Source organism: Sciurus vulgaris, assembly GCF_902686455.1.
Source record: "Sciurus vulgaris genome assembly, chromosome: 17".
NCBI classification, from domain to species: Eukaryota; Metazoa; Chordata; class Mammalia; order Rodentia; family Sciuridae; genus Sciurus; species Sciurus vulgaris.
Window position 1 is genome coordinate 62,365,620 of NC_136478.1, and position 17,893 is coordinate 62,383,512.

At 51.2% G+C, this 17,893-nt stretch overlaps 1 protein-coding gene across 4 annotated transcripts; it reads left to right on the forward strand.

The window, feature by feature from the left end:
- Positions 1–1,423: 1,423 nt before the first annotated feature.
- Positions 1,424–14,285, forward strand: LOC306647810 (SIGLEC family-like protein 1). 4 transcript variants are annotated; one of them, XM_079117334.1, is made up of 7 exons: positions 1,424–1,504; positions 4,672–4,758; positions 7,046–7,243; positions 7,558–7,839; positions 7,988–8,090; positions 9,364–9,482; positions 10,282–14,285. In XM_079117334.1, exons 3-7 carry the CDS (start codon positions 7,084–7,086, stop codon positions 10,320–10,322), a joined length of 705 nt encoding a protein of 234 aa, XP_078973460.1. In that variant the 5' UTR covers positions 1,424–1,504; positions 4,672–4,758; positions 7,046–7,083; the 3' UTR covers positions 10,323–14,285. The 4 variants fall into 4 exon arrangements, with proteins under 4 accessions (XP_078973460.1, XP_078973458.1, XP_078973459.1 ...); XM_079117332.1 differs by having other exon boundaries at positions 1,474–1,662; XM_079117333.1 differs by lacking the exon at positions 1,424–1,504 and having other exon boundaries at positions 4,612–4,758.
- The last annotated feature ends 3,608 nt before the right edge of the window (positions 14,286–17,893 follow it).

The following is a 17,893-nucleotide window of genomic DNA, read 5'->3' on the forward strand; positions in this document are numbered from 1 at the left end:
CTGGAGAAGCCTCAGGTGCCCAGTATTGGGGACCCCCAGCAATGTCAACATGGGGCTCTTCACTGAGCAATTATTCATTGTTGAGTTTGGGGCTGCTTACTGTGGGTTCCTGGTGACCAGGAACTGTTTGTGTAGTTACTCTGGGTACACCCAAGTGACCCCTTCCCATCCAAGATCATTGGTGGAGCTTCTCTGGAATCATTTGCCAAAATCCCAAGGCAGAATCCAAGGGTCCAACACCATTTCCATCGAGTTCACAATTTCCTTTTCTGTAGAAATATTGCTTTGTTTTTGTTGTTTTTTTAAACTAGTTCACAACCATGCTTCTGAAGGCCACATTTCATCTTTTCTGGATCACTACAGTGAAGTATTACAGTTGTACAGTTCCCAATCTGGCCTTGGCTTGCTCGGATTAAACTTTGTATGTATTTTGTAAGGCATAGATTCTATATTGTAATGATGTCCTATGCAAAAGAAAAAAATTAACGAAATTGTAAATTTTATTGTTTTAACATGTATGCATGTTTAGTGACGTTTACATTTTGAAATAAAATTTATGATTCATTAAAAAAAAAAAAAAAAAAAAAAAAAAAAAAGAAAATGGGTTCATATCCAGTGCGACTTCATCTACACATATCTTGCACACGGGAAGTGTCGCGATGAAGACAGAAACCGCTATGAAGGTTCCACGTTTGGTTCTACTAAAGAAACAGATAATCTGCTTGAGAGAGACAAGAGGACAAGGCTGGGGAGAGGAAGCGTGGGGGGTGTGGAAAGCGAGAGGACAATGAGATCAAATGAGTGGGAGAGAGGACCGGGTCTCAGTTTGAGATACGTCAGGGATGGGTTTGGGCACGGGGTTGGAGAATAGGGTTTCCTCGTGCGTCTTGGATTGTTGGCAGTAGGGGCCTGGGCTGCAGGACAGGAAACAAGGGGATGGACAGATGGACAGGGTGCCTTCTGGTTGGTCCTAGGGGCGAAGCGCAGGACTTCAGTTCCTTGATCCATGGCTTCCAATCAGTCCATCGCCTGCTTGCCCACAAGCACTGGGTCGAGGGCGCAGTGTCCTTTAACAGCTCATTGGCCCAGGGCTGTAAGGGTCTAGAACCATCTGGACTGCGAAGCGCCCGCTGGACAACAGAACCAGCTGTTGTGAGCGCGGGCTCCCGCGGTGGAGACCCGAGCGTTCCCCGCGGCTCCGCCCCGTCCCAGCGGCCCCCGCGCGTAGTCAGCCCTGATTGGCTCTGGGCAGCGCGCGCATGCCCGTTGGGCGCCCGTGGGCGGGGCGCGTGGGCGGGGCCTCGCGGGCGGGTATCCCCGGTTGACCTCCGGGGGTCCGAGGTTGGACGGGCTTCGCGGGCCTCGCAGAGGGACCAACAATCTGATCCTCTGCTCAGTTAGCCTTCCGCTGCCTTGGTCATTGCACAGTTGTCACTCCACGTGCCAGTCAGTTCATCGGGCTGAGTCCTTAAATCTTGGTCCAATCAATTCGTCCCTCTGGAAGGTAATTTCTCCAGGCGATTTCTATAACTGTTAGTCGACCAGTCGGTCACCCAATGCTTTCAGCAAAGCTGCCGGAAGACGTTCCGTTTTAAAGGAAATAGCCAGGTGGAGACACTGAGGAAGGGCCAGACTGGAGCTCGCAATATCCGAGACCAGGAGGTAAATGTAAAGGAAACTGTTTAAGAGGAGGGAAAAGAGGTTGCTGTAAAGACAACCCAGGGGTGTTTCAGGCCTGGGGAAGGAAAAGAGACTTGAAGAGATCAGAATGTTAGAGCCTGAAGGACGGCTGCATGCTCCACAGTGAAACGCTCCCAATTTACAGATGAGGAACCAGAGAAGGGAAGGATTGACCAAAGTTATCCACTGAGTTACTGGCAAAGCCCCAGCTGGAACCAGCCCAGAGCTCTTCCCAGCCTTCAATTTGAGGTTTTAAATTAGAGGAAAAGGAAGGGATTTGACAGTGAAAAAAAAATTGAAAAGCAGAAGTTGGGTTTGCAGGAGAGAAACAGTTGGTCCTCTGGAAGCCTGAGTGGCATGCCCTTGCTGTGGTAAGGAGGAAGAAGTTCTTTAAGGGGTAGTTAGTGAACCACAGCGTCACTGGAAAGAGTCAGAAGCCTGTAGTAGGCAGGCAGGGTAATGTGAAGGATAATGAACACTTGCTTATTCAGTGCTTACATGTAAAATCCATTAACTCACTTAATCTTCCCAATGAGTCTACAGATTAGGTACTGTTATAATCCACAAGTTATAGGTGAGGAAACCAAAGCCCAGAGAAGGGACATAACATGCCCACAGTCACACTGCTGGCAAATGCTGGAACTAGGCTTAAACTCGGGTAGGCTGACTCCAGAGACACAGTCTTCACCACTGTGCTCTGTACACCTCCCAGGTTAGCACGACAAGGAGAGAGAAGGATGGGAGAACATGCCACTCCTATCATTCTAGAAGAAAAGATGGCAACATAGTATTGGGGTGTTATAAAATACAAGAAGTACCATGTAGAAAAACAGTAGCTTGCAGGACAGGAGAAGAAATCAAACTATAGCGTTTAAAAGGTTTTTGTTGTTGGTGGTGGTGGTACCAGGGATTGAACTCCGGTGTGCTCAACCACTGAGCAACATCCCCAGCCCTGCCTTTTTTTTTTTTTTTTTTTGTCTTGCCAAGTTGCTTAGAGCCTCTCTAAGTTGCTGAGGCTGGCTTTGAACTTGTGATCCTCCTGCCTCAGCGTCCCAAGCTGCTGGGATTACAGGCGTACACCACCACACCTTGCTAACATTTTTACGCTATATGTGAGGTGGTGTATTATTTGAAGATAGATGGTGATCACGACTTAAAGAGATATAATGTATTCCTTTAGAACCACTTAAAATTATCAAAAGATATAACCAATAGGCCAATAGTGAAATGCCATACTCTTAATCCAGTACTAGACAAGAAGAGAGAAAGGGCTGAAGAGCAGATGGAACAAATTGAAAACAGCTAGGAAGATAGTGGATTTAAAGGCAACCATAATCAATAATTATACTAACTATAAATAATATACACATTGCAAATTAAAAGCATAGTTTTCTGATATTCATAATTTGTGTCTTTTTTTCTTGATCAGTTTATTCAAGGTTTATCAATTTTATTTGATGTTTTTCAAAAAACAAATGTGATAATTTCATGTGTCAACTTGACTGGGCTAAGGAATGTCTAAATAAATACCTGGTGAAATATTTCTGGGGGTGACTGTGGGGTGTTTCCAGAAGAAAGTGGCATTTGAATTGGACTGACTAAAGAAGACCCACCCAAGCTGTGCAGGTGGGCATCATTCATCCACCAAGGGTCTGACTAGAACAAGGAGGCAGGAGAAAGCTAACATCTCTCTTCTTGAGTTGGGGACATCCACCTTCTCCTGCTTTTTATATTGGAGCTCCTGGACTCAGATTGAATTACACTGCTGGCTTACCTCGTTTTTCAACTTGTAGAGGCAGGTCATGTGACTTTGTGGGTTTCAAAATTACACAGTTAACCGAATTTAAAATATTTTTCTAATTTCCCTTGTGATATGGATTGAATTATGTCCTTAAGAAAAGATATACTATCTTTCCTCTCCCAACCAAAATTCAATAAGTTTAAGAAATGCCAAAAGAAAAGATACACTGCCTGGCATCATGGCTCACACCTGCAACTCCAGAGACTCAGGAGGCTGAGGCAGAAGGATCTCGAGTTCAAAGCCAGCCTCAGCAGCTTGGCAAGGCCCTAAGTAACTTAGCAAGACTCTTAATAAAAAAAATTTAAAGGGCTAAGGATGTGGCTCAGTGGTTATGTGCCCCTGGGTTCAACCCCTGAAACAAAAAAAAAAAAAAAAAAAAGAGAAAGAAAGAAAGAAAGAAAAGATAAAAGGGCTGAGGACATAACTCATAGGTAAAGCAACCCTGGGTTCAGTCCCTAGTCCCCAAACAAACAAGTAAATAAATAGACTTTTCAAAGCTCTAGTAGACTTGCACTTGCCTGGTATTGATCACAAGTGTGTCACATGGCCACCTGTAGCTGCAAGGGAAACTGGGAGAGCACCCATGACCCCTGGCCTCCCAGTGGTGGCTGGGAATGCCCACTGGGACAGCCAGAAAGCAGTGCTGGGCACAAGGAACCGCTGAAGCTCAAACTCAGGCATCCCAGGTCCAGGCCAGTGCTTGTCACAAGCCAGGAACAAATTGTCTTGTTCATTTTTTTCCAGCAAATATTTATTGGACAAGAACCTGTCTTAGCATTGAGGAGGACATGCAGATCTAAGGAAGGCCTTTCCCCAAAGAAGCTCGTGCTGGGATGGATTCCCTGGTTAGATATTTCATCCATTTCCCTACCAGAGTGACCCCCAGATGAAGAAGCATGGCGACGGCCTGGGAGGTGGTGTCGCAACTCCACAAGGCCATCAGGGTGCCAGGATCCCTGTTTGCATCCCTGTTTGCCACCTCATGGGGACTGCATGGCTGCTCCACCTCCAGCATCACCCCCATATTTCAGGAAGAGGAAGAAGAAAGCAACAAGGAGGAAGTGGGGGTGCCGAAGTCGGAACAAGTGAACTCCCTGATATCTCTAGCAGCCTCGTATGTTCCATATTTTAAGTCTTTCATAATATTTGCTTAATAATCTAGCAGAGTCCTTTTTGTGTGGTTCATGCAGGAGAAGAGGGCGAGCCTGCAGACCACGCGTGATTCAGGAAAGGAGAGACGTCAGTCACGGTGCTTCTGTCACCAGAGCAATCACCAAGTAAGACAGCACATCAGAAGTCCGTTTTGTGTGGATCATTTTCATAAGACATAGAATAACTTCTAACATCTTTGGAGTCTCGTAAGACCGTTTTGTTTCAATTGTTCTTCCAAGGGCAGGTTCATATTAACAAAGACTAGAAGGAGTCAGTAAGAGTCATGAATATTCATACCAAACTGGGTATCACAGAGGAGAACATAAATGGTACTCTTATGAACGTTCTCAGCTCTGCTCAGTATCATATCCAATTCCTTGAGCCATTTTATAACACCAAACAAAATCTGTTGATTTATTGCTGCAGGGGAAGTCTGGGACTCGTTTACTTTATTGTGAAAATTTATTTTTTTTAAACCAGCCCTGGGATTTTATTAGCTAGTATTCCAGGCAAAAAGCAGGCTTTCAAAGTTCAACCATGATGGCATAAAGGTGGGGGCTGAATAGGTTTTTATTTGCTGATAATAATTTTACAGCATTTGTCTTCCACTTGGTTCACTGGCCAAAGCTGTTGCGTTGAAACTCCTAGGCATAAAGGAGGCAGAAAAACAGAGATTGTTTTTCAAACTTGGGACTTGATTGCCTGAAAAAATCTGAAATAAGGCTACCTGGAGGCTCGGCATTCGGTGGGTAACTCTCAGGGTCTGCCTGAAACCCTGCCCTAGAAGAGGTCTCAGAGGAAGCTGATGAAGAGCCTCTGGGGTCCAGGTTGTGGGAGGAAGGGAGGAGCTTCCAGCAGGAAGTTACCTTTGGCCTGGACTTGGAGGTGGGATTTGGAGGTAGACAGAGGAAAGAGTATGAAAGGGAGGTGGCCCATGTCAACACAGAGAGGTAGGAATGTGTGGCATGTGTGCAGAAAGGGCCTGTTTTCCTCTCTGACTTGGAAAGAATGAGCACAGCCCTACTTCACCTGGGTGGGTGGGTACAAAGCCCTGTTCTCTTAATGCACAGGGAGGACACTGAAGACATGAGGCGAGGCTCTCAAGTTAGCTCTCTCCCTGCATATTATACCTGTTAGACTCTTCCTCTCGTGTTGATGGAAGTCAAGAATATACCAGTGAGACTCGGGAGGCTGAGGCAGGACGATCGCAAATTCAAGGCCAGCCTCAGCAACTTATTGAGGTCCTAAGCAACTCAGCCAGACCCTGTCTCTAAATAAAATACAAAAAGGGTCTGGGGATGTGGCTCAGTGATAAAGCACCTCTGAGTTCAATCCCTGGTACCAAAAAAAAAAAAAAAAAAAAAAAAAAAGGAGGAGAAGGAGAAGACTATACCAGTGGATGAGGACTGTGTGCTACAATCCCCTGTGGGAATTTCCCCAAGCATTCCATGATGGTGGCTACTGGCTTAATGAAAATATCAGCTTCCCTGCAGCTCCACATTAACCCAGTGCCACCACAGATGGTAATGCCAATGATGGATTCCACCTGATTAGAATGAGGGGCAAGACTGTGCCCTGCTGATTCATGATATGCTCAAAAGGACAGCATGACATACTTATTCTACACAGATCTAAGAGAACAAAAACGTGCTTTTCCTGAGGATAATATTGAACTCCCCAAGTCAGGTGACCTTCAGTCTCTTGCATTAACTGCTTTGCACAGAAGGAAATCCAGAGAGGATTCTGGTAACTGTGTCACTTTTACTTCACTGGGTACTTTACAAAACCTTAGGTATTAAAATTTTACAGCAATAATACAGTTAGATAAATGCAGCTGGTTACTTAATTTTTCCAAACAGAAATGGCAAAGAGAGGGGAAGTGCCTTTCCCAGCAACTTCCAGCCCGAAAGATGAAGCAGGGTAGATGATCACAGACCAGTCCTGGAAGGGGCAGAGCCTCAGGGAGGAGTGGAGTGGAGGGAGGAGGCCCAGAGGACCGAGCACTGGGAACTCAGTCTGAGGACAGCGAGGAACCACGGGCAAAGCAGATTCTCAGAACGGGTGCTCAACCTCAGTCTCGAAAGTTCAGAGGTCAGGTTCAAGCTCTGCCTCCTACGTGAGCCTCTTAAGTGCCCCTACCTGTGTGCCCCTACCCACTGCACACAGAAAGGAAGTCTGCATGTGAGAAACCATGCCAAGATAACAATCCTAGGTTCCATGATGCTGTTGGGGAGGTGGAGGGGAGGGAGGTGTTCCAGATGGAAACACTGCAGCAGTAAGTGTCCCCCAGGGTCTCTTGACCCCCAAGTGTGGACTCCCCACCTCTCCTTCAGACCCAGCCCAGAAACATTCCTCCAGGAATCCCAGGATTCCTGTGGCTGGGAGACGGTGACCTTGACCTGTACCATGCAGGCGCCCACAGAGAAACCAGTTCCTGGAAGGAGCCCACCATGGCCTCCAACACTGCTGTCTCCAGCGCCGCCACCTCCTCCTCCTCTGGGCTGCACCTTGCCCTGGAGCCTGAGGACCACGGCATCATGCTTGGACGTCACTTGAACATCCCCTTAGAGAGCTTGGCCAGAAGTAGCCTGGCCGTGCGCCAAGCAGTCTGTGAGTGCTGGTGGACGTGGGCGGGGGCTGGAGCCCGGGCAAAATGGCAGCCCCAAGAGAAAGTCCTGGGTCTTGACTGGAGCCGTCACATCTCCCCTACCCTCTGGGCCTGAGGTCAGAAGCAAGGGCAGAGCCCAAGTGTGGGGCAGATGAGAAGAGAGCATGGAGGGGTACTTCTCGTGAGTCCCAGTCCCACTCTGAGATTCCAGAAAGTCCTGAAGCTCCTTGTAAATAACAGCTAAGGGAAGAGCTGAGTCCTGGAGGGAGTGACAGGAAGCCAGGCGCTTCGCTGACTCTGGCCTCCCTCTCCCCAGCGCCCGCCAGGCTGCTGGACTCTTCTTGCTCCCTGGAGAAGACACTGCAGTGTAGCTGCTCCTTCCACGGGATCCCCACACCCTCTGTGCAGTGGTGGATGGGAGGTGCTCCTGCGGATGTGAACGGCATGAATGGTGGCCTCCAGGTGACTTCCACCATGCTGGGCCCCTGGGCCAACAGCACCATCAGCCTCAGAGGGGGTCCAGAAACAGTCAGGAGGCTGCGCTGTGAGGGCAGGAACCCGTATGGAATCCACGTGTCCAGCTTCTTCCTGATACCAGGTGAGGGTACAGGGACCTGCGAACAGGCTGGGAGGACACTCCAGGGACCAGGATGCAGATGGGCGCAGGGTGGGAGGAGGGAGCAGAGCGTGAGCTCAGACTCCTAAGCCTTAGGAGAAGACCAACCCTCGCTTCCCTCTGATTGCAGATAGGAACTTGGTTTCCAGCGTGTTCCTGAAGGGGCTGGTCCAGGGTGTGGTGTACGGGGCCATCCTGTCTGCACTCCTCTTTCTCTGCTTTGTCCTCCTGGCGTGAGTGTCACAGTTGAGATCCGTCCCCGTGCAAGCTGCGCTTACTTATTTCCCTCTTTTTACTTCCTCCCACTTGATTTTGTTTTGTCTTCCTTCTTGAAAGGGACTTTTATATCCTTAACTTTCAGCCATTGTTCTTGGTTTGCATTTAAGACTATAAATCTCCCTCTAAGCACTACTTTAACTGCATCTCATGGATGTTGATATAAATGACTTACATTATCATTTGGTTAAGATATTTCTAATTTCCATTATAATTTTTTGACTCATGGGCTTTTATAGATACACCAATATTTTCTAATAATCTTTTTATTTCCAGCTTAAATCCAATAAGATGAGAAAATATACTATGTATTATTTCAATTCCTTATTTTCTTTGTAGCACAATTTTTGTTTAATATATGTGTATATTTAGTTGTAAATGTACACAATACCTTTATTTTATTTCTTTATTTTTATGTGGTGCTGAGGATTGAACTCAGTGCCTCACACATGCTAGGCAAGCACTTAACCACTAAGCCACAACCCATCCCTTCTTTAGTTTTTAGTAAACATTCCATGTGGGCTTCAAGAGAATGTGTGAGTCTATACTTGTTGAATTTTCCATGATTTATGGATAAAGGATTTACCCATGATTATCATTTATCTACGATACATTAATCAAGGGATCTATTCAGGGCGAGTGCAGGGGTCTGGTTGTGTAGCCCAGGGTGCAGCCACGCCCAGCCACCACATAGCCCTGTGCACAATATGCAGACTTGCACCCGAAATGTCAAGAGAAACAAGGTGTAAAAAAAAGTCCCCCAACAAAAACTGCACATACCGAGACGGGGTGGTAAGATACGCAGAAGCCGAGTGGGGGCACCTGGTTGAAGGGCCAGGCACAGGGGAGGCCTGGAGCTGGGGAGGTGCAGGGCTATCTCTAAGGCCAGGTGGGGCCCCTACCGGAGGCCAGCAGCCAGGACAGAGGCTGGGAGAGGGACCAGGCCCAGAGAGCAGGGGCTGTGTCTGTCTGCCATCTGCCGGGTGGAGCAGGCTATGCTGACCATAGAGCAAATACGGGAGGGGCTGTTCTTCTGGCTCCAGGTCTGAGCTCCCTGTGGGAACAGTGGGGTGGTGGGCACTGAGCACAGCACTCACCGAGGGTTTACTGAACTCCCTGTGGGAACAGTGGGGTGGTGGGCACTGAGCACAGCACTCACTGAGGGCTCACTGAGCTCCCTGTGGGAACGGTGGGGTGGTGGGCACTGAGCACAGCACTTCACTGCCTTAGGATAAGGATTCTTAAATGGAGGGCCAAGGAAGCGCTGGCCCTCGGGAGACCAGAGTTGCTGGGCAAGCCAGAAGCATCCAAGGAGTCTGAGGCTGCAAACCCACAGCCCTGGGCTGGAGGTAAGTCCCTGTGCCAGGCTGAGCTCAGCCACCAACCAGTGGGCTGTGGTCAGAACCACCAGGGGATACTCAGCGAGGACAGATTCCCAGCCAGCCCCACACAGCACCCTTGGCCTCGGTATCCCCAGCCACTGGTGCCAGAGACCAGATGGTCTGTGCTGGCAGCAGGCTCTCCAGCTCCTTCCAGCTTGACATCTGGCACGGGGACCTGGGTCTGCTCACTTTTGATGCCAAGGTCCCTCAGAGCTGAGGATCCCTGTGCTGTCCTGGGTGAGGACCCTCCTGCAGGGCATCAGCCCAGCCCCCACCCTGGGGGGAGGCCCTTGTGGACACAGGCAGTCGCTCGTACGGGGAGAGGACAGTGGGGCTTTGTTAGTGGGCCAGGGGCTGCACAAAAGAGTAGCACAGACCGGGAGCCTTCAAACACCAGAAAGCTTTCTCACCATTCTGGGGACTAGAACTCAGAGAGCAAGGTGTGGGCAGGGCCTGCAGATGCCCATCTCCTCCCTGCGTCCTCACACGGTCTTCCCCTGTGTGTCTGTGTCCTGACCTCTTCTTATAGCCCATATTGAATTAGGGTGCACCCATGTGACCCCACTTTAACACGATTACCTGTGCAAGTCTGTCTCCCTTAATACAGTCGCTCAGTGAAGTGCTGGGGGTTAGGACTTCAAAAGAGAAGACAGTTCCACCACAGCAGAGGATTAAAGGGGCTGGATGGATCTCTGCGTGGGGGACACTCAGGGAGGGGAAGGGGCTTGCCCAAGGCAGAGGAACAGAGCATGTGCTTCCCCCACAGCCCAGGGCTCTAGCAGAAGAAAGAAGAGCGAAGCCCTGTGAACTCAGAGGACCACAACTCACATCGTGCCCCCAGCCCTGTCAGACTGCACAGACCACAGAGCAGGAGCGGAGCAGACTCCAGCCCGGGCACTAGCACTGGAGACCGGCTGCCTGGCTCTCACAAACTTCCCCTCCTTGGGCCCCCTGCCTACCAGCCTGGGCAGGGACACAGAGGAGTCAGAGCCAGGTCCTGCCCACAAGGAACTGTAGATCATCCCAGCCCCGAGTGGCCAGGGAGCTGCCTGGGGTGGGGCTGGCCCTGGAGGGAGGGCAGACTTGCAGGGGGCACGGCATTCCCCACACCGGGGGACTCAGAGCGCCCCAGCAAGGCAAGACAGACCAGAGAAATGAGCCACTCGTCCCTTCTGTGTGTGCGGCCAGATCACCTGCAAGCTACTCTCAGCAAAACTCCTGGACACAGAACGGTCAACAACAGCCCTTGGTGGTACGTTAGCCCTAGACCTGTGCACCCTGCGTATCTGCTGATTTGTGTCCCTTGGCCCACCTCTCCCCATTCCTCCCTGGTTCAGTGTTTGACATTGTTTTAGATTCCACAGATCAGTGGAATCATGCAGTATTTGTCTTTTGGTGTCTGGCTTTCCTTAGAGTCCCTCAGGCTCATCCAGGACAAATGGCAAAGTCCCTCTCTTTTAAGGGCTGTGTGGGGTTCCAGTGTGCATGTGCCGGTGTGCGTGTGTGTGAGTGTGCATGTGTGTGTGTGTGTGCGCATATCCCTCCTCTCTGTCTCTTTCCATTTCTCGCTCTTCCCTCCCTCCCTGCATTTGCTCATTCCCGCATGGCCCAGGTGCCCACTGCACAGGGCACTGCAGGGACATAGTACCCAGATGGGCCAATCACCCCCCAGCAGGACAGACTTACCAAGTCAGGATGGGGTCGGGGCACATGCAGGTGTGTCCCCGTCTAGGCCAGGCCACTTCTGCCTCCTCGAGAAGCTGTGTGGGACAAACAGTGGGCCGAGTCCCCAGGGGCAACTCCTGGTCTCATCAGTACTGTGGGAGCAACTGTGGGGCAGTGCTGGCCGGGACTGAGCGCGTTCTGAGCCCTGGCACAGCTTCTTCCACTTCCTCCAGCAGCCCGTGCCACTGGCCAGTTAGCATGCCCATGTTACAGGGGAGAGACCATCCAAGGTACCCCAGAACCCCCCATCCTTACCCAGGAGGAAGCTGAAGTATAGAAAGTAGAGGGTCCTGCCAGGGCCTCAGCCTGAGGAGCGAAGGCAGATGGCCTCCTGCCCTCTCCTGCCTGCTCCCGGAGCCAGGCCCCCTACAGAGACAAGGTGGAGCACGGACAGGGCTCCACCTCCCACCTCACCCCTCGTCAGTCCATCCCAATTCCATGAATGCACAGGCAGCCCTGCACCCTGCTTGGTTTGGAGGATGGTCATGGCCAAGGCTGCCACCATCTCTGGGAGAGGACGCTCCCACCCAGGGGGTCACAGCAAGGGGTCTGGGAGTGTGCGCCTTGCGGTCAACCACAGAACGCTGGACCCAGGCCACCTGTGTTTGGACACAGTCCTAGCTCTGAGCATGAGGCGGCCAGGTCCCTTTCCCAGCTGCATCACGGTGAGGTGAAGACAAGTGTGTGGTCGTCCAGCACCTGGCCTCGTGGGCTCCGTGGCAGCAGTCCATGTGCCCCAAGCCCTCTGTCCACACGGCCACGCTCTGAGCATGTTACAGGGATCCTCCCATTTGTATCTGTCAAGGCTCTGCCAGAGGAACAGCTCCAGTTAGCAGATCCATCTTAAGATCCATCACAGAGAATGGGCTTAGTGACGGGCAGGGTTGGCAAGGCAGGTCTGTATGCCCCAAGCCTCCTGTGTTGAAATTTGGTCCCTGGATTTGGGGAGGTGATTAGGTCATGAAGATGGAGCCTTCACAAATGTGATGAGTTCCCTTAAAAGGCAGAGTCCTCCTGTTGGCCACGTGAGGACACAGTAAAAAGACACCATCTGTGAACCAGACGCAGCCCTCACCAGACACCAAATCTGCTGGTACCTGGGTCTTCCCAGCCTCCAGAACTGTGAGAAAGAAACTTCTGTTGTTTATAAGCCTCCCAGTCTATAGTGTTTTGTTATAGCACCTGGAACTGATAAGACAGCAGGTCTGAAGTCTGCAGGGGGAGACTTGGGCAGCAGCTGGAGCTGTGTTCTCCAGCAGAAATTTCTTCCCCTGGGGAACCTTGGCTCTGCTCTTGAGACCTGTCAGTGATAGAATGAGTCTCGCCTACATTACCACAGATAACCTTCACCTGCAGTCATCGGATTAGGAAGACGACAACAAAGGTAACTGAGAGGAGCGCTGTGTTAATTTGCCTGACTGCAGCCATCAGCTCAGTGTGTAAATGTGCATCAAAACATCATGTTGTGCACCCGAGTACATGTGGTGAAGTCAGCTGATTAGAAACATCAGTCACTTCCACAAATACCTTCAGGGCAACACCTTTTTGGTGTTTGATCGAATAACTGGGGCCTCTTGCTCAGCCAGGCCAACACACACAATAGACTACCACACCACTGGATTCCCGCAGCCCGGGGAGCTGGGCGCCATGGTTAGCCCCATCCTACGGGGAAGGCGCAGACTGAGAGAAGTAAGGAGCCGGATAGAACCCCCACCACGCCATCCAGCCCGTGGATGACCACATCTGCTGAATGTCTTCCACGGCCTTTCTCGCACCAAGGGCGTGGCGCAGACCAGAGTGTGTCCTAGCATGTGCATCATGCCTGATCTTGTCCTGGGAGCAGTCAGGAGGGGAGCCCTTGAGGATGAGGGGTGTTTAGTCAGTCAACAGTGGGGACTTGTTTATCCCTTCAAAAACACTTTGAGTGCCTGCTTTGTGCCAAGCCCTGAGGACAGAGCTCTGAGTGAGGCAGATGTGGCCCCTGCCCTCGGGGACCGACCAGCCCCTGACAAGGAAGACACTGAGCAGGCAGAAATTATTAATGGACCTAAGGGAATTTGTGAGTGGGTCAGGGTGAGGTGGGGAACAGAGGGGTCCTTGCCCAGCCATGGAAGGGCTCTATGTGGAGGTGACAGGCAGAGGACCCAGGTGAGGAGGACCCAGGCAGCAAGAGCTGAAGAAGCCAATGGAAAGGTCCCCTGGAGGGAGGTGGCGGTTCCCAGGGACTCACACGCGCCGGGGCCACTCCCAGCACCTCCTGCTCTCCCTTCAACTCCAGCTCAGTTTCAATGAGTTGTTTGTGGAGAGATTTGGTACAAGCTAGTTACAAAAGGGGCGGCCATGAGAAGCCAGACTCCTGCTCGGTCCCCTCGCCAGGCAGCACTGTCCCTGTGCCTTGTGCTCCCTCCAGAGCAGCGTGCTCTGCTGGGAGCTGCCCGCACAGGGGATTTCTTTTGGTTCCAACGGCAAGAGAAAGGCTGCAGCTGGCGTCCAGCCTCAGTGAGGCCGCAGATGCCCCACCTCCGAGGACCTTCCAGCCCCGGTGTCCACAGCGCCCAGGTGGAGAGGGCCAGGCTCGGAATCTGAGGCACAGGCAAGCCTGTGGGTGTCATCCCACACGATGTCATGTGCTCAGCGTCGTCAGAACAGCCCTCCAGCCGGCTGCAGATCAGCATCCTCTGGATGCAGTTTGTCCCACAAAAGTTCACGTGTGAGAAGCCCAGGCCCCAGTGGGGCTGTCCTGACAGGTGGCGGGACAGTCACAGGAGCCTAGTCGGGTGTGCCCTGGAATGATGGCAGTGGCACCACCCTCTGGAGGGACTAATGTGCTTCTCCAGGGAGTGGGTTGGGTCTCCTGTGGAGCTGGATGGGTTCTCAGGAGACTGGGTTCTTCAGTGGCCCTGACCCCTCCCTGGCCTCTTGCTTGCTCTCTGGCCATGTGGGTTCCCTCCAATGTGCTCCCTCCATGTGATGCCACCACCGTGTTTTACCCCGGGGGTCCCTGTCAGAAGCCGTACTGTTTGGGTGGTCATGCTATCAAAATCATGAGCCAAATAAACCTTTCTTTATACTTTACCCAGCATCAGGTATTTTGTTATAGCCACACAAATGGACCAAGACACCCATGGCATGGATGTGCGACAGTGTGCCTGAGCAGCCCTTCCTGGTGAGGGGTGTTCTGGCAGACCATGGGACAAACCACCCTGGGCTGATGATCCTCGTCCATTTGCCTTTGGGCAGGCATGAGAGACCTCTGTGGGATAACTCTGGGTGTGGACTTTCCAGGTCAAAGCACAAGTACATCATTTTCATGGATCAGCCAAATTGTCCTCCACAGAAAGGGAGCCGACGTCATTCCCGTCAATAACTGGCCGTGCCAATCTCCTGTGTAACCAGGCTCTTTTTATTGCCCATCCAATAGATGAAGAAGTAGTGTCTGTGGCCATCAAGATTTTTCCTTTGCCTATTTGCTGTGAAATTGAGCATCTTTTTACACTCTTGAGCCTTCTAAGCATTGTCCGTCAGGGGCTTCTGGCCTCCACCCAGACCTTGTAAAGCCCTAGCACAAAGGAGCACACTCAGTGAGTAACAGCAGGAGCCACTAATGGCGCTAGGTCGGCAGGGTCCTGGTGGGGAAGAGACAGCCCCTTGCAGTGGGATCTCTTAAACAGACTTTCTAATAAAGGCACCACTTATAGTTGTGCACAGGGTTACAGATACAGAAGGTCCCCAACCTAAAGTGGGGTCACTTCACAATAAACCCATGGCAAGTTGAAAATATCATAAATTGAAAAAGCAGCCAATACATGGACTGAGCATCCAGCTGAACGGCACAGAGCAAGGTAAGGTGCCTGTTACTCACCTGCAGACTGCAGGCCTGACGGGGAGCTGGCCCTGCGGGCATCGTGAACATCCCACACAGCCTGTGGCTAGCCCAGGAGAAGGTCAGATTCAAAACTTAAAGCACAGTTTCCTGAGTCAGAAAAAGAGTAAGTTGAGCCATCATAAGTCAGGGTCTGTCTGCCCCAGGGATGGGAAGGCTCCCGGGTTCCAGCAACAGGAGGGAGGGGTGCGTGCCAGACTCCGCTGAGTCCTGGAGGAACAGCGGGGAGAAGCAGCGAGGTTGCAGCCTGCATGAGGACCTGGATCACGGAAGAGGGGCTGCCTGAGGAGGTCGAGGGTACCACTGCCAGAACCAAGAACAGAAGCCGGGCGGTGGTCCAGAGGAGTGTATTCCCCAGCCACCCGCCAGCATGCTGTCTGTGCCTCCCGTGGCCAAGCCAGCCTTGAGGAGGAAGGGCAAGGGAGCTTGCGGAGGTGGTCAACGTCACTCTGGGGCACGGAGCAGGCAAGCAGAGGATGGGGGAGGGTCTGCACCCCTGGAACTTATGAATTTTACTTTAAAAGATGTAATAACATGAATAAAAATGAAAATTAAAATGTGATGAAGATAAGGATTTTGAGATGAGATTATCCTAGATTATTGAGCTGTATCCTAAATGCAATCACAGTGTCCTCCTGAGAGGCAGAGGGAGATGTTATCTCAGACAGAGGATAGAAGGCCATGTGCATATACCCAGAAACTGGGCAAATTCAGAAGCAAGCCAAGGAACCTGGCAGCCACCAGAAATGGAAGGCAGGGAATGGATTCTCCCCTTAATGCCTCTGAGGGAGTGTGGCCCTCTTAACACTTGCTCTTGGACTTCTGACCTCCAGAATTGCAAGAGAATAAATGTGAATTGTTTTGAGCCACCAAATATGTGATAATTTGTTACAGCAGCCACAGGAACTAAAACAGATGAGGAGGGGGCCTGTGGACTAGAGATAGGCCAGTGGCAAGCCTTCATGGCCCTCACGCAACCCAGAGCCAGGTGCTGAGACAAGTGCTTTCCATGTATCAGGCAACTCCTTGAGTTCTCCCAGCAACTCCATGAAGTGGGAGTTATTAATAAGCCCAATTTTTTAGAAAGAGAGACTGAGGCACAGAAAGTGTAATCTAAGGAACAGGTGATCCTCTATAAAGGGGTAAAGAATAACTGGAAAGGATGCCCTAGGACTCAGGGAGGGTGCCCAAAGAAGGAGCTAACCTGGAAAAGGAATCTCCTCCTCTAGATGCAGATTCAGCCCTCACTGAGGATGGTACAGCTGTGACCCACAGATGGCAGGGAGGTTTTCTGGGTTGCGCAGGCCAGAGCTGTTCCATAGATGCTAACAGGCAGAAGAGCCCTCCACAGGACAGGCAGGCTGAGGCCAGGAGGCCCATGTCTGGGACAGACTAGAAAACCATCTAGAGAGAAGGCCACTGAATGTACTCTATACCTGTCACCAGCAACCTCAAGACAGGAACAAAAAACAGCCCACATAAAAATCAAAACCACAAGGAACCCTGTTCCTCCTAGTGTTGCTCTGGCTCCTTCTGCTGCAAAGGAAATATAGTTAGTCTGCAGCTCCTTTTGTACTGAGCAGATAATAAAGGGTGGCTTTGGAACTGAGAGGCAATAGTCAGGTGGTATGAAAGATTAAACATCCCTAATCTGAAAATCTTGAGCCCCAAATGCTCTTGAATCCAAAACTTTTTGAGTCCTGACAGGACATTCCTAAAGCTTGGGATTGGGGAGCATTTCCTATTTCAAATTTTAAGATTAGGGATGCTCCACCAGTAAAGTGTGTGCAAGCATTCCAAATGCAAAACACTATGGTTCTAAGTGTTTGGGAGAAGGGATACTCAGGCCTGGGAGGGCCGGGTCACTTGGGAAGGACAGAGGCATGGACAGAAATACACATGGAGGCGAGTGAAACCCTGAAGGCCAAGAGGGTGTTCAACAGGCACAGCAGGGAGGAAAGGTTGCTCCAGGATGCAGACACTTGGGGACAGCAGAGCCAGCGCGCGCTGAATCACTCCCAGGAACGCAAGCAGTCTGCACTGATGGAGAGCCAGGTGAGGGGAACAGGGAGCTGACCTCTGCAGTCTGTGCTCCTCACCTCTGTCCTGGGCTGTCCTTCCTCTTACCCCGTATTGATTCCGGCCCCTTACTAAGTGTCTGCCATCTGCCTGCATTAAGAACTCATTGACTTCTCTTATGGCCTATGCCAAGAGTCCTAAGTCTTAGACGTCTGGTGGCCCCATCTCCCCGCTCTGAAAGTACAACTACCGTTACCCTCCCTGTCGAGGTTAGAAGACTCAGGCACAGAAGGGCAAGGCTACCTGTCCACAGACACACAGCCAACTAGTGGGATCTGGGACTGAAGCCCAGGCGATGCGGCTCTGCACACTCTGATTTGTCCTTCACAATCTGACTTTGAGAGTATTTCTTCAGGGGCCCCCAGGCTGGTCACAGGTGAGCAGGTGCCTGACGCCCACAGGGTGCCCACAAAGACCAATGCCCTAATGCAGAATGCAAAGTGGGAGGGGGAAGAAGGGACTGCCTGCGGGTTCTGAGCCAGCAGCTGCTCCAGGCTGTCCCATTCTTCTCAGTAGATTGTGGGGAATCGGGGTTTGCAGAAAGCACTGAGGTCTGGGAAGAGGACTGACTTGTCCAAGGACGCACACCCGTGCTGCTGAAAGCATGGAGATCAGATGCTTTGGTCTCAACCCTGGGTCATCTTCTCCAGCGACTCCCGCTTTCAAGATCAGCTTCCGAGGTCCCTCCCCA